Raw genomic sequence first — 21,535 nt, forward strand, 5'->3', positions numbered from 1 at the left:
CGCAGTGAGTGCATCATTGCACAGTGCTTGCTTCAACTTCAACAATGCTTATTTACTTTCAACAATCTTGCCCGTCCGCGAGGTTGCATATCCACCACTCATTGTAACCCTTCCCCCTGGTTGTCTTGTTTCCCTCTAGTCGATGGATATCCGACATCTTCCTTCCACCCCCCCCCCCCCTCTTCATCGGCGAATCACCCGTAAAACCCATAAAACTAAGCCTCTTTCTCCACCCATCCTCTGGTACAGTTCCTCGCAGGGATGCGGAGCCGTGGAAATTTCAGACGGCTCCGGCTCCGGCTCCGGCTCCGGAGAAAAAAATCGGCTCCGGCTCCGGCTCCGGCTCCGGGTGAAATGTCATGGCGGCTCCGGCTCCGGCTCCGGCTCCGAGTAAAATGATCCGGCTCCGGCGGCTCCGGCTCCGGCGGCTCCGGCTCCGGCTTCTACTCAGTACATCCCCTATGCGATCAATTAAATACGGGTGGAAGAAAAAAGACGATGGGATTGGTACACGTTGCTTCTGTATTTGTATAACAAGGCTATTTTGAATACCACATTGTTTCACGCCTTCAACTGTCAAACCGAACTAGGTAAATAATTGTTTCCTCTTAAGAAAAGGAGCCGGAGTCGCCCCCTTTTTTGACGGCTCCGGCTCCGGCTCCGGCTCCGGGCTATATTGTTTCACGGCTCCGGCTCCGGCTCCGGCTCCGGGCAAAATATGCCGGCTCCGGCGGCTCCGGCTCCGGCTCCGGCTCCGGCTCCGCATCCCTGGTTCCTCGAGTTGCAGCCAGTTGTTACTGATTGTCCCAGCTTGTTCTGGTCCAGATGGTCAGTGGTCCTGCCCGGCTGGTGTGTTGGTCCGGATGGTCCGGATCCCACTAACGCCTGTAGGTCTCCTGCTCGTGCATCAGCAGATCCTTGGACGAGTCAGACTTGGACATGTTTCCTCCGATGCCCGGAGGAGCGCCCATGTTTTGCGCCCTGGAAAAGGAAGATGTTGGTCAGCAACGATGACGGTGGTAATATCAGCCAGCGGAAATGTACTCTTTTTAGACAGGCCTTGTCGATTATTTTAACAAGCCTACATGAACTTCCAGGTTTGAAACTTATACGATATAATCGATCAAATCCTTGGATAGGCTTTGTATCCCGTTACAGCTCCAAAGTCGCCCCACACCCCGCCGCTCCTCTATGACTATATCCGTCCTCAATGCGTCCAGGACGGACCGACTGCCGCTATAGCGACCACTCGCCTCTGGTTGCCCCGGTGCTTGTCCTTGCGTCGGCAGCAGCAGCCGCAGCACTTGGTGTCTTCGTCGCAGCACTGGCCGTCCCAGCGGGCGTACCACATCAGCAGGCCGAACAGCACGATCACGCCGATCACGCCGCCCCAGAGCTTCACCTGGGGAAGGGTGGGGAAGGGTGACGTCATTGGATTGGTGGATGACGCCACTGGGGTGGTGGGTAACGTCATCTCTGGCAGGGCATCTTGACTATCGACACAGCGTAGTCGGTTAGCCAGAACAGGAGCACCATACAGCAAATCAGAATAACTCGCCACCCACTATTCATTGTTCCAGGCTCCTTGATGACACGGAACCCACTGGCCTATTCTACATAATTTCGTGACATGTTCCCTCGTGATCCGGGTCTCATGACCTCGAGCCGTGACCCTCGATTTCGTGACCCATGCCTGATGACCTGATGACTCATGACCTGATGACCCAACGACATCACAAACATGTAACTCGCAACCTCGTAGCCCTTAGCTCCGCGGTTCGTACCCCATAGCCTCTTGACCCATCATGACACATGACCTTGTGACCCCTCCCGACCCCACGACCTCCCGACCTGTGACCGTTACCTGGCGCATGATCTCCTCGTGTTCGTCCATGTCGCCGCAGCAGGAGGGTTTGGCGTCCTCGGTGCAGCAGCGACGGTCCTCGGCGCACGTGTACAGCTGGTTGGGGTCCTCGAAGTCATCGTCAGTGGCCTCGCGAGCCTGTCCCACCACGCAGTGCTTGGCGAACGCTGCGCCAGAGCGGGGCATGGGTGAATTAGTGGAGGAGGTGGCTGGGAGAGGGGGTATGGAAGTAGTGATCCTTTTGAAAAGGCTGGCTGGCGTGATCAAGATATAATACTGAACATATTCGGACTTTGAAACGAGCATCATGCCTTCTGCAGATAGAACAGACTGAATACACGCGAAAGTTGTTTGTTTGTTGGGGGTTAGGGGCGCGCCGACTACGAGGTCATTTTGCGCCCAGAATACACGCGAAAGGAGTCGAAAGATAAGTGCTCTGTACGATTAATATAAAGTATTTACCCTGCCGTCGTTCAAGCCAATCCCAACAACCCTGAGATCAGCCCTCCGTACCGCTCACACTTCCTCCCTAGCCTGCGTACAATACAACCACTCTCACACTCCCCACACGAGCCCCTCTCCTCACCGACCCTCAGTAACTACTCACCCGCGCCACAAAGCAGCAGCAGCAGCAGGCCGGCGGTGACGGCGGCCCGAGCCATGGCTGGGTGTCTCTCTTCCTCAGACCACTGTGAGCCCTACGGTCCCTCGCGCCCCGACCGGCGGTGTTACCTACAAACCATGGAGACGGGGCCGGTGCCGGGCGCCCCGCCGCAACGCACCGCCTCGCCAATCAATGTTGACATGGATACTTGACGGGGCCGGCCGTGCAGCACTGGTTACGCTGGTTGGAGCGCGGGCCGGAGGGGTATGGTTGTATGGTGTGATAGTGATGGGTGTAGGCAAGTGACGCCAAAATGGATGAGGATGGGGGTTAAATTTTAGTGGTATCTGGTGGCTGATATACGAAAGAAGCGTAATGGCGAGGAGGAGGAAGAGATTATTGACTGTTGCGTTAGTGCTCATACCTTACGCCTGATGGGGGTTAATGAGAAATGAATGATCGAACCCAATGGAGTGTGAGAAATTTCGTTCTGCAATATTGTGGGTGGGGATGAGTGGGTTTCTTGATTCTTACTGCGATGGGTTCGGTTGCTAGCGTGTACCATCTCAAGCCTACGAGTATAACAGCATTGTTAGCAAAGTTTTAACTTTTAAGTTTCTTTCAGAGTAAGGCATGTGAACGCATGGTGAACTCTACCATGAGCATTACCACATCAATTGTCGCTCTCTGATTACTGAGCGAAAAGTCATCCCTCAACCTCAGGTCAGTACGGTCAGGTGATAAACTCAGCCCACGTGAACTTCCATGAGCTCCTATGTATGTCGCGTACTCACAATGCCGAATGAATCAGCACCACACCTGAAAGCCCGCCGACCCCTGAACGACTCCATCGCAAGTCGCAACTGCCCCTGCCCTGATCCCCTCCCCCCCCCCCAAGAGCGGGTAACGAGCGATCGATACACGTCGGGCCCCACACGGCCGTGAAACGGTCACAGGCTGGACGCGCAAGGCCGATATACGGGGAAGGTCGGCAGTGGTAACGCCGTAGCCAGGACGAGGGCATATGTCAGGACAGCTGTGTTCGGCATGAACATAAAGTGAAAGTTGATCTAAGCGAACTGAAAATGAGATTGCTGGAGACCAAACCTATCATATTTCATTCATTAATTCATTCATTCATTAATTCATTCATTCAGCTTTCGGCACGTGCTTCGCTCCAGAAATCCGTTCTCAGTGCCTATCGATGTGATTCTCCGATTGAGACGCGCGTGTTCGTTTCTAAAATATACGTGTATTTATCAACCTCGCGTGACGGCCCGGTGGTTACAAAACACGTGTGTCGGGTGCGCACGGCCGGCACGGGCCGCCGAGCAGCGCCGATGCCGACGAGCCGGCCGGCCCGCCTCCCATCTGTTATATAAAAAATAACGGGATCCGGCCGCCGCCTCCCTCGGGCGCGCACAACACAAACAGTATGAAAAGGTAAAAGACCGCCGGGGCGGCGCGGCGCCGCTGCTCCGGCCGCGGTGCGGAGGGGGCGGACACGGGAGGAGCGGCGGGCGGGCCGCCGCGCGGCGCGCCGGCTCACCCCGCTCTCGAACTTGGCACGATTCTGCGCGCGCGCGCACGCGTGACGGTGGGCGCGGGCGGCGGCGCGGACGGCGCGCGCGCGACACCTATGGAGAGCGCCGCGCTGCGCCACTGACGGCTGAGTACGGTCGGCGCGGCCGGCCCTTTGTACTGCCGCACGGGACCGGCCGGCGCGCTACAACCAGCGCGACCACATCAGGTAGACGAGCACGGCGCCGCCCAGCGCCGCCGCCGTGTAGCCGAGCGGGCGCAGCTGCTGTTTGCGCCGCTGCCACAGCTCGTGCTCCAGCTGTCTGCGGCGCATCTCCTCGACACGCTGCTCCAGCTGCGCCTTCCGCACGCGTCGCTGGCGCAGACCGCTGTTCCTGCCGCCGGCGGAGAGCGAGGGGCGTCAGAGAGCGGCCAACAGAGCCGGTGAACGGCACGGAGCAGCATGGAGCACAACCCATGAAAACGGCCCATTTCAAACATACGTCTAATAAATCGGAATGAAGAGATAACTTATGGCACGTTAATCACTTTTCGAACTCCTGTCGTCGACTATATAATTAAAACTTATGCGTATAGGAAAGGAGAGCAAGTATATGGGAAACCAAACAAGCAAAAGCACATCCTTTTGGCAAACCATACCCCGCCCATACAACTTACATCCTTCAAATCGAAGTCTCTTCCGCCATTATCCAACACATTACCACCCTACCCACAATGATCACTATGATCTCTCCCCGCCCACCCCCTCTATATCTCATCTCCCTCCACTCTCAGCTCACCCGTCGTTCAGGAGCGGGGCGTCGACGAGGCGGGGCAGCCGGTCGGCGGTTGCGCCGATGGCGGACTCTCCGTCTCCGGCGGTTCGCCCGAGGCCGGCGCACGGGGCGAGCTGAGGCTGTGGCTGAGGCGCCTCCTCTTCGGTCGAGTCTGCGACAGACGGCGTGCTGTCAGCACACACACAGAGAGCACGGTCTGAGAGCGGGCCGGGGGGGGGGGGGGTCATAGCACACCGGACCCGACACACAGCAATTAGCGAGCACACACACACAGAACGGAGTCTGAGAGCGCAGCGGGACGAGTCACAACACCCCACGGACCTGAGACACACAGCGATAAGCGACCAGTGACGAGTACACACACATACACAGCAGGGTCGAGTCATACACAGCGCGCCGGGACGAGTCACAACACCCGACGGACCCGACACACACAGCAATTAGCCAATTGGCACGGTCTTGTAAACACGGATGATTGGGTCGGGGAGTCAGTAAACGGTGTAGTTTACAAACTAGAGTGACAGGGACTGGCGGGTAGTTCATTGAAGTGTCAAGTGAGGTTGGTGAGACTGAGACACAATACGCAGTCGCAGACACTCTGTTCCCCGAATTTTTTTCCGGAGAAAGCGTAACATTCGTTGATGTCGAAAAGCATAATTTCGATGACAAATGACTAGGGCAACAAATTTTTGTTATCGTTTTTCAAGTCCAATCAACGTTGCTCGTTAGTCATTGACGCCCATTATAGGAGTGCTTTCGCAGGCTACTTGGTTGGAGGAATTTATCTCGGAAGATCAATGCTTCAAACTCGGAGTATCATTACGCAACGCATAAAACATGGAAACTGAAGCCTGGGCTTCCTCGAATCTCGCGAGTACAAAACAGTGTACCTACTGTGAATGCTATGAAATGAATTGGGAAGGCTGCTTTGTCCTATAAATCTTTACAAGGAGTGACAACCACAAAATGAAAAGCGTGACATGAGGGGTCCAAATTGCTAATGAAATGATCTTTGGATTGCGATCTGTCATCTGTGTAATAAAAATAGTAAATAAATTGGCATACAAAACATAAAAACAAAAGCACATAAGAAAAAAGCGACGAACAAAAGGCAAACTTCATGGCATTAAATGTAGATGCTAACAAATGAGCCAAGAAAATGCAACGAAAAAAGTGCCAAGTGCTAAAGGATTGACGAAAAATACGACTAAACACAATAACAAAGACGAAACGAAAAAAAGATTATAGGTCATGCGAACAAATTACTAACCCATTCGTGCCTTGTGACGGGAAACAATTAAGGTATTGGAGCATGCAGAAATGTGAGAGGTTTTCTAGACCAAATGCGACAACTAAGCCAGACCGAAAAGCTAAGGGAGGATATTCACTTTTGTGTGAGACTTCGTGTTGAGCAAAATGTTGTTCGTGTTCAGTATTATCATCCAGTGTTGAACAAAGTGGCAAAAATAGCAATTTCCATGTCATAGCGGATGAACATAAAAACGACAATATTATTCAAATACACAAGAAAGGTAGGTAGAGGAGACCCGGGAGGTATGGGCCCCCTGGAGGTATGGGCCATCGCAGTTTTGAAGAAGTGTTGCGTATTTTCACACATTTGACGGCGTTAACTGGTAGCCGCCATTCCGTTATACATCCCACGTGATTTTCAAAATCTTTCTCAATCTTCTTTGGCAATGAGCGGTGATAAAGTGTTTTTGCCCTCTTCGAGTAAAATACGGTACATACAGAAAATTTGTGATAAATTTGAACCAGGCTCGTTTAATGATGTCAGACCATCGCTGACATAAAGTTTAAAGCATGCAAATTAAGACTGGATAGACAATTTGAAGCTTTCTTGCAAGATTTTGAGCTGAGATGCTAAGCACATTCTGGCGTCCTAACCGGGAGGTTCGGGCCACCCGCCCCGTTGATCCTAAATAAATAAAAAGATGCTTTCATTGAATGTCCCCGTCAATAAGTTTTATTTTTGTCGCGCAAGGTCGAAAATTTAACTCCAAATTTCATTCGAACAGAAAAGTATTATCTATCTTATTTCATGGTACATGCTTGAGTTTACCAAAATACATATGGGCCCAAGTGACCTCCATGAAGTAAGCTGTTGGTCGCTTATGCGGTTCCTAGGTTCTAAGAGAGATCAAGGTAGATACTAGATACCAGCTACGTGTATTATTCTCATTGTCGAGAAAATAATATGAAACATGGCACCGGCCCATGCCTCCCGGGCCATGGCCCATACCTCCCGGTGTATTTTGATGGATCGAAAAAGCACATGATTTATTGAAAGTTATCTGGAGACAAAATAGTTGATCCCAGATGCCTAATATCAGGCACACGTTGCAGGCGAAAGGCAATTTCACGTACACAGGGTAAAAAACCGGGTCTAGCAACTGCCCACTGGAAGAAAATGGCCTTTTCACAAAACCGGCCCATACCTCCCGGGTCTTCCCTACAAAGCTTTCGGTATTGAAATACATACCTACCTTGATCACTGCATGTGTAGGTAAACCAAAATGAAGAAATATCCATTTTAGTTGTTTGTGCGTGAATAATAAGTCAGTAAAATTGAAGATGGCATTTTAAAGTACAAAAGATATATTCAGGCAGGCAGGCAAATATGTCAATGTTTTCAGTTCACACACGAATTGCAGTCTTTTTCTCTTGACTCCCCAAAAAGCCCCCATTTTACTCGCTGACCTCCAATTTTACAAGATTTCATTTTCCTCGCGCCCTGGCATTATAAGACCAGTATAACGCCTTATGGGGCGACTAACGGAGCGAGCGAGAGGGTGGGCCTTGCACGTGCGAAATTTCGAGGGGTACCTCCAACTGACTTGTGCACGGCACCCTACTAACCGGTCTCTAGCGATGTGCCAAATTTGAGCACAATCGGCCCAGCCGTTCTCGAGATCTGGCAGCGGCACCCTGCACGTGCGCACGTGCAAAATGGGTCCCAACTGACTTGTGCACGGCACCCTACTAACTGGTCCCTAACCGTGTACCAAATTTGAGCGCAATCGGTCCAGCCGTTCTCGAGATCTGGAAACGACCCCTGCACGTGCGCACGTGCAGCAGCACCCCAACCTTAACACATGCAGATGAATTATCTGATGGAGACCTAACTGTGTACCGAGTTTCAATTCAATCGGCCCAACCGTTGTGCCGTTATTGAGGTTGCAATTTTGGGGGTTCTTAAAAAATGGCCAACTTTACCACGCGCCACGTGCGGTGGTTGGCAAGAACGCATGGTGGCCATCACACCACAGAACTTTTACGTCCAAGTGACATTCAGTAAAGAAGACCGCTTGTCAATCGGATGTCCCGTTCCTAAGATATTAGCTTTTGAAGAGCGTCCCCACGGCCGGCCGGCCGGCCGGCCGGCCGGCCGCTCATACTCAGAAATTTCCGTTAATCTAAGGAAAGACTCCGCTCGCTTCGCTCGCTCCGTAATCAGATGGTTTCAAGTCCCACCTCCATTAAGCCGCGCCCGTCCATTAGTATACACATGTAATGATCAAAGTATTTTAATACCGAAAGCTTTGCACTTTTCTTGCGTATTTGAATAATATGTATTGTCGTTTTTTATACATATCTGTCATGAATAACACACAATTATACTGGATGGGATAAACGATGCCAATACCATTGCCTTAGCATAGGCAGTGAAGAAAAAATTGGCTCGAAAGGAAAATGGGATAAAAATGAGTACCGATTAGTGAACTCGACATCCCCTTTACGTTTAACTGAATGAATTGCGGGACGGATCGCAGAAGCGCGTCACGCATGTGCAGTAACCGGCGGGCCAAGTGCCGAATGCTTCCATACAAAACCCACAAACCGCGCATAATTAGGTGCAAAATGGCCGAGTTTTCCGCTCACGTCAACAACTTTTCCGCGAAATGGTTTACATAGTGAACAGCCAGCACAAAAATTGGCGGACCTTCATAGACAATGATCTTGCGGTTAATGCATGCACCTTTGTTTCATAGGCTGAAGGGCCTGCCGCTCATCGCTGTCCGTGCAGCGTTTGGTCGCCGGGAAGACACCATTTCACATGAATGGTAGCTCCACGGGAAATCCACGGCCCCTAAACAAAATACACTCTAGTACACCCCTTGGCGTTGATATTAAAAATTATAATTGATATATCTGTAAATGATGAGCGATAGAAAATCCTAACCGAGGTTCGTTGTGATATAGGTACCTCATCTAAGGCGTATATACTCGTAATCTTTTCATCAATTACGCTTACAGTTCGGGGAAGCAAAATGATGTGAGCTGGCTGGACTAGAGATAAGGGGAATTTCATCGAACCGTTTACTTAAAGTACAGATGTCGTATAGCCGATTTAATTAGAAAGCTTCGTTGTAAAATGTGACCACAAGCATCAAAAATAATTATTTAGAAAAACTAACACGAGTGTTGCATGTCGGCGCAAAGCCAACGCCTCAGATTTTCTCATACCTAGAAAAATAGGTAGAAGGTAAGATAGAAAATAAGGTAGAAAATAAGATAAGACGAGACCTCTCTTCCTATCCATGACATAACCCGCATCGCAACCATCCCGCTCCTCCGAACGCCCACAGTGTCTATCTCTGTGCATTTGTTGATCGTCACTTCCAGTGACATCCTGCGACTGACAGGGAGTCCCAGGAATGGAGGGGGCAGGAAGGGGGCTGGGGGAGACCTCCCCAGTCGCGGCGCCTCTGGCAGTCGCGTCAGCCACATCCGGGGGGTGAGGGGGGGGCGGAAGTTGCCCGATCACGGCTGGTGGGGGGGGGGGGGAGTGGAGTGTTGCGACCGGTTGCGACCCGCTCCGAGGCACGATCAGGCAGCGATTGAGCGCTGCCAATAGTCAGTACGTCGTGCGTGGAAACTGGCGGATCCTAGCGAGTTGTATGTGGATTGGAAGGCCTAATGAGAGTCCAGTCATTCCGTTCGCATAAACTGATGCACATTCTTCTGATAAAAGCGAAAAGAATCACCCTCTTCTAGACGACTGTAACACACATCTATCCTGCAGTTAGTTGGCAGAGAAAAGGAGAAAGATAGAGAAAGAGCAATCACCCAGGAAGCCAAATACCTACGACAGAAGACATCCAGGCGGCCCGCCACCTCGCTGAAATGAGCAGTCCATCAGTTCCATTCAGACCAGGGCAAACCGCGTCCCTCCCTCATAGGACCATTGCAAAGTAACGGCCTGGTAAGGGGTACCATCACCAGTGGAGATGGAAACATGGAAACCATTACCAGAGAAATCATCGGGAAACCTTATCGTTACTGCCCCATACCCCCCCCCCCCCAAAAAAAAACTCTAGAACGTATGATTTATAAATGGGAACAAGGCGTATTTGCGCATGAAAAACAATACCTTCACAGCGAAAAAAACACATACGCGGAACTTCCAGCGTATGAGGACAGCTCATGATAACCAAACCACCTGCCGCATGCCTGGTAAAGCTATATGGGGGCCTGTGGGCCGCATCGGATCGCCCGAAAATGACGTCATCAAATGACGAGTCGCTCTGATGCCGGTTGGCCCCCAGTGCAATAATGGCCTTCACATTCCTACAAGATGGAAGGCATTCCTTTCCCGGGAACGATACCGATTCAGAAGAGCCGAGTGGCCTGTGATCGCGGGCATACGGCGAAGGAACACTTCAGCGAACTTCGCGGGCTAATGGTTATATTGAATTCGATGTACAGTCCACAGCAGAAGTAATGTGTGGTTTCAGTCATGGGTATGTTCTGCTTCTGAAGCCTAGGAACGATTAGCCAGACTGCAACGAGACTTTAAATGTAGCTTACATGTACCTTCACCCTTGCAGCTACAACTTTATCTATTGACGTCTTCTTTTCAATCAGTCCGCATTTAAAAATCGTCGGTCAAAGCCATCCGTTGAGATTGGTAAAACCACACATTACTTTAGCGGTGGGCTGTACCTAGTTAGCATGGATGATGGAGCGACACGTGATGGTTTATGGGTACTGAGACTGGTACCTGCAGTGGAGATGCCGTGTGTGATCACGTATTGATCAAATGTAATTTTTGAGAGGGCTGTTTGAGCAACAAGAATCTATTTTTACAGCAAATAAGATAAAAATGACTCACGACAATCTAAATACCGTGGTTGCGACCGACTATAATTCAGGTTCCTTCTGAAATTAATGTTATCCACCATGATATCGTAGGAAACACAATGTTTGCCTTCCACAGTAACCCACAACCAAAGCAGGGAGAAGGGTCAGCCAGCCACAACAGAGTGCCAGGGTGACAGAACTGCATTATGACACAAAGAATTGGTGACACATATGTATGTGATGCAGTGCAGAGTGAGAGAGACCAGTTTAGGGAGAGTTATGGATTGGATGTCAAATACTTACCGGAAAGGTGCTCCTCATTATTCAAATCTGCATTTCGCGACTCCTCAACCGCTTTCGATCTGCGGACGGAAACAGCAAGACGGGAGTTAACACGGTGCAATTCATCCAATCACTATCACGGGAATGTAACACAAAAAAACGAACCAACATTATACGATCAAACAAGGTCTTGAGGATAAGGCTAATCATATAATCATCAAATGACGTATCCATACACAAAACCTTGCACAGGTCGAGAGCTCCCCATCGCGCCTGCTTCCAGACAATGACCGGAACACGGGCGGCGAGGTCAGAGCCGGAGCCAGTACCGAGCAGGACCAAAGGCGGCGGCCGGGCTAGGACGGGGGCGGCGGGAGCGTGGGTGGGGAAGGGGGGGGGGGGGCGGCGGAGGCGGCGGGGGGAGCCTGGGCGGGTGCGGAAGCGGTGGCGGCGTCACTGACCGTTTTAGCGACTCGGTGCGCGGCGGCGGAGGAGGCGGCGTCTCGTCATCCGAGTCGTCGTTGGCCGCCAGTTTCCGTTTCTGAGGCGATGCGCCGCTTCCGTTCAACATATCACACTGCCGACGGAAACACAGCGAGTGTTACAGCGAGTTACGAGTGCTACGAGTGTTACAGGGTGTAACACAGTGAGTCACAGCGTCACAGGGTCCCGTAAACACAGCACCGGCAGGACGTTCGTAGAATCTCGGCACCACACTACTATCACTGCAACGTGCTGTCATCGATGACATGACGGGGGAGGGCTACAGTGGCAGTTGCGAGAATTGTAACAAAACATTGACGACGCATGACACAACATAACAGTGGAGCTATGGCGGATCGCAGTAGCCCGAAAAATACATGATACTGTCCAATACAGCTGCTTGTTATACGTGTCAAACTACACATAAAACGTTTTTCCTGAAAGTAAAAAAGTAAAACTACTTATAATATTGCCAACCAAAGAGCAAAAAAAATGCGTACTTTATAGTACCTATCAAACTCTACCCTGAATTCAACGCCCAGTCACGTTCCAACATCCAATGTTCCTTATCATTCTCCCCTTCGACTACGAGCCCCACCTTGCTCTCCCCCCCCCCCCGGCCCCCACACACACCACGCGAGCGTCTCTCGAGCACTCACCAGCGCGTTGTGTTTGAGCAATGACCGTGCCCCCTGCACTATGGCCTGGTAGGAGAACTTGAGCTGCTCGTGCGTCTGGATGAGGCCCATGCGGTACCGGCGCATGGTCAACAGAACGCTCTGGATGCTCTGGCCGTCCACACAGCCACGCTCCAGCTGGAAAGAGGCAGCGGGAACGGGTCAGTCAGTGGAAACTGGAAAACATGCTGCATAAGTCAAGTGCATTCAGAGCACTCAAAAATCGTAAGACAGGCTTGCTTACGATTTTTGCTTACGAGACTTTTAAGGCTCGCCGGATACAGACTTTGTTCATAACCCCATATCGCTTTATGATATCCGATATTTCAATAGGAAATAAGCATGCACATGGACCTCCGTAGATCGGTGTACAGAAGTTCATGCCATGCGATATACATAGCTCATGCCTTAAAAATACGACGAAATGTCACAGTATATTTTTTCACGGTTCAAATTTCCATTGTAATTTTGCAGCAGCCTGCTGATATCCAACCATGGTAGACACAAAAAAAAACTAGAGACCACAGCACTTCGGCCAACCACAGATTCTAATCACAGCTTCCTTACAATAACACAAATGACAAAGCTGCCAACTACCCCGTTCCCAAATCCCAGCAAGCCGACCCACATCTCACACCTTACTCCCCTCCTCCTCCTCCACACAAACATAAAGCCTTCCTACCCACCCTCCCCCAGCCCGCTCCCGCTCCCATCACCCACCATAAGCAGGTAGCTGTCCACGAGGCTGAAGGTGCCGCTGCGCCCGATGCCGGCCGAGCAGTGCACCACGGCTGGTCCCACCGACTCCTCGAGCACACCCGCCTCGCGCACGGCCGACAGGAACATGAGGAACGCGTGAGGCGACTGCGGGATGCCAAAGTCGGGCCATGTCGTGTAGTGGTAGTGGAGTACCTCGCGGTGCTCGCCACTCTCCTGGTCTGTCAGTCTGGTGATGCGAATGGGGGAGGGGAGTGTCAGACGTGGGAAACGAAGGGAGAGACAAGTAGGTAGGGTGAGATCAACTGATAAATGTGTTCATTAGCTAGCATTCCATAACAAAAGCAGGCCATCGCTCGCAGAAAGGAACAGCAGTTCTTTCTGCAAGCACCTATGGCAACCCTAACTTCGGGGAAGCGCCAGCAAGTCTTAAAAGCAAGATATGCCATCAAAGCTCGCAGAAACTTGACTGTAAAGAAGTACCGCTAACCTCAATAAGAACCACAACAGTTTGTCCCCTGTCCTTGCTATCGCCATCGCCACCACTACTTCCATCAGAGTTCGGAATCGCAGGGTATTTCCTCCACCGCACCATCCTCCGTCATATCACGACCAGAACAACCGCAGGTAAACACTCTACGCAGCTACCTAACTGTACGAATTCATCACCCCTACCCTACATCCATCCTCCCCGGCCACCTCCCCCCCCCCCTCCCACGGGAACAGACCTGATGAGTCCATGGTCACAAAAGAAATCGACACGACTTTCTTAGGTGCGAACGGGCTGTCAAAAAATTCTAAACGCTAGACAACGCTACTCACTTGAGCGCGGAAACTGTGTAGTAGCTACAGTCAGTCTGGCTGACCAGCTCTACAGTCAGACCCACGTCTTCCAACTGCAAACGGTCCTCCGCGCCGGAAACCAGCGGCCAGTACTGGTGGCACTTAATCTGAGGGTCAGGGCAGGGCAGGGCAGGTCAGGTCAGGGCAGGTCATGTCAGGTCAGGTCAGGTACCGGAACCCAGCGGCCAGTACTGGTGACACTTCATCTGAGGGTCAGGTCATGTCAGGTCAGGTCAGGTCAGCTCCCAGCGGCCAGTACTGGTGACACTTGATCTGGGGGTCAGGGCAGGTCAGGGCAGGTCAGGTCAGGTCAGGTCAGGTACCAGAGCGCAGCGGCCAGCACTGGTGACACTTGAAAATTGAATATTCCATCCTCTCCGAACGCACCGGTAAAAGTGCCGCAATTATATGAGTTTCTCATTCGACTGACTAATGGCTATCTAAAGTATAACTTGTTGAAAGAGGAAAGAGAAAAACTGAAATTACAAATATGGGAGGGGGTAAGTTCATTTTTGGTCCGTATTATGATTTATGAAGCAATGAACAGGAAAATTCGTATCGGGAAGCTGGGGTGGCAACTCTTCATTCCAGTATTACGCATTGCATCACATTTCCAGCAATAAGCGATCCTAACAGCACCTTCATTCGTCATTCCTCCAACTGGTTGTGGACTTGTGGTTTCATTTCCCTTCATTCCTTCCGCAACCGTCCGATCTTGATTTCATGCACTTTCGTGGAGATGCCGTCAACAAAAGCAAACACGCTTGTAAAAGCACCGCAAGCTACTACTTTAAGGCTACCGGCTGGAAAACTTGCCAGCGATTAGCCTGGCAGCTTGGCAGCGAAGCGACAGGCAAGCCGCTTTCGCGTCAGGTGTATGTACGATTACAGCTCGGCTATTCGTAGAATTCAAATCATTTTTGGTCACCTTCGGGGAAACACTAAACGCCGTTTCCGCAAATCTGATCATGTAAACGGTAGCAACAGTTGCGTGCTGTACAGGAACTCACAAAGTATTTGAAAATTACTAGGTACGCATGAGGAAAAACAGAGCATCAGTAACTTTATTTCCTCAAAATGCATCTATATTTGTTACTATTATTATGCGGCATACGCGGCCATCTTACGTCCCTTCCTGGCGAATCTTAGAAAATGGGAATCGGGTGTTGAGGGAGATGGAGAGAGAGAGAGAGAGAGAGAGAGAGAGAGAGAGAGAGAGAGAGAGAGAGAGAGAGAGAGAGAGAGAGAGAGAGAGAGAGAGGAGAGAGAGAGAGGGAGAGGGAGAGGGAGAGGGAGAGGGAGAGAGAGAGAGGAGAGAGAGAGAGAAGAGAGAGAGAGGGGAGAGAGAGGAGAGAGAGGAGAGAGAGAGAGGGAGAGAGAGGGAGAGAGGGAGAGAGGAGGTTCAAAGGTACTACCAAGCGTTATTAAGCGAATTAGTTGCTGAATGAATGAAGAAATAACTGAGAGGGCGATACCAGACGGAGGGAGAGAGAAAAAAGATAGACAAGTAAAGGCGACAAATGAACAGAAAAGAACGAGGGCGAGAGAGGAGAAAGAAAGAGGAAGGAGAGTGATAATTAATCTGCATTTCTTTGAAATAAGACAAACCTCAACCCCATATCAGACCTAGTACATCGCCATCGTCATGCCCCCTTTCCTTGCCAGTCACGGCGCACCCGATTGCCACCGACCTGATTCTTTTCGATGGTTTTGTTGAGCATGATGATGGCGCGGGAGCACTGTTCCCAAACGAGCAGCCAAAAGTGGCCGGTGGTGTTGGGCAGCGGGCCCTGCGTGAGGATGTAGCGCCGCCGCGCCGCCGGTATTTCCACCAGACTGGCATTGATGTAGTCCACCTGTCAGAGAACGGCGGCGATAGGTAACGATACATAACGCATGGTACCTGCCCGCGAAAAAATTAATGCAGAGTTATTATCGACAAACCCAGGTGGCTAATAACGGAAAGGTGGTCTAAACCAATAGCAACATCACAAGATAAATATATCGTAGCTTGGTTTACTGCTCGAATCATAAACATGTAGTACCATTCAGAGAGAATGTGTTGTTATCCCGTCGCGTCGAACAAACGCACACGAATAGCTCATCCTACCTACCCATGGATCTTACACAGTGAACTTAACGACCGACTTCCCACAGGAATGCTTCACAGATCTGTCCCATCCGATTCGCCTCGCTAACCCATCCAATACCTGTCCCTCAGCTCACCGACCGCCCCACTGGCACTGTCCCACCGACCATTAACCAGTCCCCGACTGACCTGGCCGCGGCCGAGCTTGATCCGCGCGTGGTCATACGGGTTCACGTCGCGGTACCGGTTCAAAGAACGGTTCTCCAGCCGTTTCGCGTCCTTGCATGTGAAGTCAAACTGCTGTGCGTCCGTCCGGATCTCCTGTGAAGAGAGAGCCTGCTGGTACAATAAGTGACAACAGAATCTGTTGTCAGTGCACACAGCTAACGCACTACCGAATCGCACTACCAAACACACTACCACATCCGATCAACTTCAGCTTCAGATCATCTCGTTTCGAAACGAAACCTTCATCTCGTTCATCTCATCTCGATTCGAAACCTAAATCTTAAATCGATTTAAGATTTAGGTAGAGCATAGTGATTAGGGTCGCAAAAGAATAACAACATTTCACTTCACCTCACAACACTTCTTTAGATTGGTGCCTGCACACTTATGCACATGCTGACTTTGTGTTAGACATATCAATGACATAACCTATGTAGATATGTAAACTGAGAAATTATACAGACAAGAAACCAGTAAATCACTAGGTAGCTAAAGAAGTCAGAAGTGCCCCAGTTCATTGACCTAACTGCAGATGCAACCCAGCCCTAATTTCTAAGCTCACATTGGCTAGGAGTGCATTTCTACAGGCGAAAAAAAAAATGTTATTTCCCATTAGCCATTCTACACTTGCATATCCTTGATCTTATTACCAGCTAAACAAGCATTCTCCTTTGGCACTCCCCATTTGCATAAGACAGGGATCAGGGATGGACAGTGACCGGTGACAAAGGTTGCATTACAGAGTACCTACAGATCAAATGATGTTCCAGTGAAGATTGGTGATGTCCTACCATGCATCACATAATCCAGACAGATCCCCCCACCCACCCTGATCACTTTCTGATCAAGCCACAGTGATCTACTTGCCTGAGTCATCAAATTATTTGGTTTACTAGTTACTACTTTTGAGCTCAGGTGGCCATTAAAACAGGAAGGTTTCATAACCAAACAAGATATCACTTCAATAGATACCAAGATTAAGTTGTTTACTAATACTTTACTACTTTTGTAATACTTTGGTTGATGCTTGAGGACAAGGCTATGCTGTTTCTGAAAAATATCATTTGCTAGCAAAATATGGCATATATAATTTCAGTGAAAATAAGAAAAATGTTGCAAGCTGCCAGCTGATAGCAGACATAACATTCTCAACCCTAAAAAGGGCACAATCCCATTCTTAATTTCTTGTCCATCTAGTGTCCAGGGCAATTAACTCTTTGAAATAGTTTTCCATCTCTATAAAAGTATAAACTATTGGTGCCAATCGGAATTTCTTTTCTTGGAATTCCAATTTTTGTCCAATTCCAATTTGGAATTTGGACGGAATTCTTAACATTTTTTGGAAATTAATCGGAACACAAGGCCTTTAAAATTTTAAATTTTAAAACGGAGGCCTTTAAAACGCTTTTAAACACTTTTAAAATTTACGCAAAAAATGCAAAAATCGTTAAAAATTGGAATAGCCCCCGCTTTGGACAAAATTGGAAATTTACTTGGCAATTTCTTGGAATTGGATCGGAATTGGAATTGAAATTTCATGAAATTGGCACCATTAGTATAAACCATACAACCATCCAGGCAATAAGCAAGGAAATCTTACAGATAAGTTTAGCAGGCTGAACTTAAGGTATTATAATAGCTACAAGAACTTTGGATATTGAGCTTTCTGAGCTTTAGAAAAATAAAAATTGAAACTGAAACTGAACAATGGAAATAGGACCTACCTAAGAATGAGATATAGAATAGGATATACACTGTGAGAATAGGTAGCTTTCTAAGAATACCATAAAGACAAGCATGTAGTGCAACAAAGAGTTGCTCATTACTAGGCCTTTTTAACTCTTTGAAACTACATGCTTGTCATAAAGACAAGCATGTAGTGCAACAAAGAGTTGCTCATTACTGGGCCTTTTTACGCCAGCAGAATAATCAGCACATTAAACTTTTTAAGGGTATTAACATTTTAAGCCCTTATATCTTAAGGATGTATCTTGTTGTGACTTACTTGAAAGCCTTATGCAACCCAGCCAGAATGATACTTTCTGGTATCTTATTCCAAATATTTACCTTTCTACTTATGATTGATTGCCTAGTTATGTTTTATTGTGCTGTTTGACAAGTCTGAACCGAGGACCTCTGCTTCTGCAGCCGCATCAACTAGTTCCAAACATCTAGTGCAGGTAGCCTGAACTTTTCAAACAAGCTGATCAATAATATTTCTGTTTTTTAAAAGTTGATCCATTTTTCAGTTTTAAATTTTTAAATATCAGATTCTGCTGAATACCTTTTCAATAAAACCTTTAAGGAAAAAGGAAAAGCATTTGCATGAGTACCTATCTGAATGAATATCAGCATCAGTGACTAAACCATTAATTCACATTTAAATACCTGATTTAACCATTTCCACTAATTTTAAAACCAGTTACACTTGATGCCTCAAAACTCAAACAAAAGATGAAAGGCACTGACCAAGCATCATGCCAAACCTCATTCACACACAAATCGCAGAGGGAATCTGAATGCAAATAAGTTGGTCCATATTTGATCTTCAATGACATATTGATATGATTGCTAAAAACCACTCTTGTCATCCACAAGCCAAAAACATGATTTGTCAATATCCAATATAACATTACAGCTATGTGAATGTTACAAAACAATAATCCAATTAGAATAGGTAGCCTGAACTACAATGACAGTAGGTACCCGAACACTCGCAGGTCACATCAATACATCAACTTGAGAAAACAAAACACTACCAATTCTTGATCAAATTTAAGGAGTGTTGTTGAGAGGTTCTTAATATTCAAAGAAACTACTCTGAAGTATAAAATACTTGCAGCAATCATGTATTTAGGAGACATTATTGTGATGCGGCATTTGCGGCTCATACTCACATGGTACAATAAGTGCCACCCCTGCTTCGCTTCGATGTCATTGTAGTCTTTTTCAAGACTTGCTACGGTTTCTTCTGATAACATGTTATTAAATACAAATTTGACAACATTTATCTGGCCTTCCGCAACTCCATAGCAGCCTGCGCAAGAAGCGCATTCACCCCTTCACGGCACCAAATAATGGAGATCTTCGACGAGATCGCCGCCGCCACAAAACATACAGCAAAGCTGCGTATTTCAGACGGAGCGAGTAGGAAATGGATGACGTTTTATACGGTGAACGATGCCAAAACCACCGTTCCTATTGGCTGTTGGCCTTACAATGACGTCTATTTTACGTCATTGTTTAGCCTCGCCTTCAGTAGAGAATATGGTAGCTTTTTTAAAGAGATGCCATATGAAGAGAAACCCCTAAAATATCTTTTACTTCATTGGTCATTCATTGGCCATTCATTTTCAATGCCTTAGTCGATATCCGTAAACCCGTTACCAGTTTTTATCAACACATAGGTATAGCGTGAGCCAGGAGCCGAACACATTGTGACCGGAGCCGGAGCCGCAGTGTCGGGTGGCCGAACTCAGAATCCTTTTTCCCGAAGGTGGAGCCATGAGAACAAAGCAGTGTTTGTGTTCATATTTGAAGCCGAAATTGTACCTGCTGGTAGTTGAAGGCATGGTCGCAGGAGGTCAAATTGCTAGTGGGAAAGTAAGATCAGATGCCTGCGAGTCGTTTGGTGCCGTGTTTAGCGCTCTAGCTACACTTGCAACTTGTAAGGGCCACAAACTAATGTGCGCAAATTTGGGCCACATGACCTTTGCTGATCTCTGTAGGTCAAACGGCTGGGAGTGCCACCGAATGACACGGACTGTGGATTGGGCATATCACGGCCTACATTTTGTGTGAGTTTCAGCTCAATCTGAGGTGTCCCGAATCTGAGCTGAATCCAGGCTGCCACCCCGGGGGTGTCGGAGAATCGTACCTTTTGACCTGCCGGCTGCCCATATCAAACGGGGTCACATAGCGAGAAGCGGTTTCGAGGAAAAGTTACGACGTCTTACTGGCTATTCGATGGTATGCTTTGATTTGGAATTCGGTCGATCCTTATACTCGAGAACCGATGTGCACAGTGCACGCGTATTTTCGACATAGCCCGCAAATGACCTTAGGTCAACGCATGACCACGGAAGGTCAAATTGCTAATGGGAAAGTAAGATCAGATGCCTACGAGTCGTTTGGTGCCGTTTTTAGCGCTCTAGCTCCACTTCGAAGGGCCATAAACTGCTGTGTGAATTTAGGCCCCATGACCTTTGCTGACCTCTGTAGGTCGAACGGCTGGGAGTGCCAACGAATGACTCGGACTGTGGATTGGGCATGTTATACGGCCTACATTGTGTGAGAGTTTCAGCTTGATCTGAGGTGTCCCGAATCTGGGCTGAATCCAGAATCACGGGCTGAATCTGGGCTGAATATGGGCTGTCCGTTGATGAACATGGCTCTGACGCGATGATAACGTTGCAAAAATTAAATGATTTGATGCTGGGTCTTCAAAGTTACCTTGTCACCTGACCATGGAAGGCAGGAGGCTATTACTACCTCACAACGTATAAGATTGCGGTTTGCCGAGCCTTTATACGATGATGGATAATAACTTTTGCTTACCAACATCTCCCAATACGATACTTATGCTTATCGGCGAAACCACCGTATGTCCTGGATGTCAAGTTGTCAATTTGTTCAATAAAAGCATTTGTTCTTTTCAGATATCAGCTCGACAGTGTACGGATCATCGATTGATTCCTTACACCTGCAACTGACTCGTTAACGTTTGCAGGAAGTGAAGTAAGGTATCTTTGGGTAATGTTTCATAAAAACTTGGAGTAATTTTGCAAAAACGTCTCGTAAGCCTGTCGGCCGTCGTTCCCAGCAGCGAAGTCCATCCCAGGCACGTAGCTAGGATTTGGCCAAGGGAGGGGCGGAGGAATCCCGGGGGCCTCCTTTCTACAGAGGGCCTCCTCCCTAAAGGGGCCTCCTTTCTACAGAGGGTCTCATGCCTACATAATTACATATACAACATAATGCAGACTTTTGCTCAGCTTTCATATGGCCAGCACACTGGTATGTTTTTTATTCTTACCGCTTTCGCGGTAAGAAACATACGCATATCACAAGTCTCCGAGTGGCATGGTAACTGGCAAAAAAAAAACTTGGGCGCCGGCGGCGGCGGCGGCGGCCGGACCGCAGCAGGAGGGGGAGGATCTGCGAGGAATGGGTGGATACTGGATGACGGTCAGAGTAACACTTGGTGCATTATCATATATCGTTCAAGCGCTTAACCGTATTCCGGGCGGGCTCTGAAAGACTCTGAATCGGGCGGGGGCCTTTTTGGCCCCCGTCAGAACTCGAAAAGCACGAATCGTAGCGACAAACGGC

At 48.9% G+C, this 21,535-nt stretch overlaps 2 protein-coding genes across 9 annotated transcripts; both read right to left on the reverse strand.

Moving 5' to 3' along the window:
* Positions 1-504: 504 nt before the first annotated feature.
* Positions 505-2,660, reverse strand: LOC122390357. The gene is made up of 4 exons (XM_043383243.1): positions 2,472-2,660; positions 1,865-2,031; positions 1,254-1,402; positions 505-981 (listed from the first exon to the last, which is right to left on the reverse strand). The coding sequence occupies exons 1-4, from the start codon at positions 2,524-2,526 to the stop codon at positions 879-881; spliced, it is 474 nt and encodes a 157-aa protein (XP_043239178.1). The 5' UTR covers positions 2,527-2,660; the 3' UTR covers positions 505-878.
* Positions 2,661-3,700: 1,040 nt separating this feature from the next.
* On the reverse strand, positions 3,701-19,488 carry LOC122390356 (tyrosine-protein phosphatase non-receptor type 2-like). Of its 8 annotated transcripts, none has more exons than XM_043383237.1 (10): positions 19,105-19,488; positions 16,169-16,300; positions 15,582-15,746; positions 13,870-13,997; positions 13,051-13,276; positions 12,313-12,468; positions 11,632-11,747; positions 11,192-11,250; positions 4,790-4,937; positions 3,701-4,384 (listed from the first exon to the last, which is right to left on the reverse strand). In XM_043383237.1, exons 1-10 carry the CDS (start codon positions 19,186-19,188, stop codon positions 4,195-4,197), a joined length of 1,404 nt encoding a protein of 467 aa, XP_043239172.1. In that variant the 5' UTR covers positions 19,189-19,488; the 3' UTR covers positions 3,701-4,194. The 8 variants fall into 8 exon arrangements, with proteins under 8 accessions (XP_043239172.1, XP_043239170.1, XP_043239169.1 ...); XM_043383235.1 differs by having other exon boundaries at positions 3,701-4,378; positions 16,169-16,315; positions 19,105-19,393; XM_043383234.1 differs by having other exon boundaries at positions 16,169-16,315; positions 19,105-19,390.
* Positions 19,489-21,535: the final 2,047 nt, after the last annotated feature.

This window comes from Amphibalanus amphitrite, unplaced genomic scaffold (genome assembly GCF_019059575.1).
Source record: "Amphibalanus amphitrite isolate SeventyFive unplaced genomic scaffold, NRLGWU_Aamphi_draft 000392F_arrow, whole genome shotgun sequence".
In the NCBI taxonomy this organism is placed as follows: Eukaryota; Metazoa; Arthropoda; class Thecostraca; order Balanomorpha; family Balanidae; genus Amphibalanus; species Amphibalanus amphitrite.

Coding starts and splice junctions, on each gene's coding strand:
- LOC122390357 (XM_043383243.1), bottom strand. CDS start 2,526: ATGGCTCGGGCCGCCGTCACCGCCGGCCTGCTGCTGCTGCTGCTTTGT. Junction 1,403..1,864: donor ACGAGGAGATCATGCGCCAG/GTAACGGTCACA, acceptor ACCCTTCCCCAG/GTGAAGCTCTGGGGCGGCGT. Junction 982..1,253: donor AAGCACCGGGGCAACCAGAG/GCGAGTGGTCGC, acceptor TTCCTTTTCCAG/GGCGCAAAACATGGGCGCTC.
- LOC122390356 (XM_043383234.1), bottom strand. CDS start 19,188: ATGTTATCAGAAGAAACCGTAGCAAGTCTTGAAAAAGACTACAATGAC. Junction 11,251..11,631: donor CGCACCGAGTCGCTAAAACG/GTCAGTGACGCC, acceptor TTCCGTCCGCAG/ATCGAAAGCGGTTGAGGAGT. Junction 4,385..4,789: donor GCCCCGCTCCTGAACGACGG/GTGAGCTGAGAG, acceptor CGCCGGCGGCAG/GAACAGCGGTCTGCGCCAGC.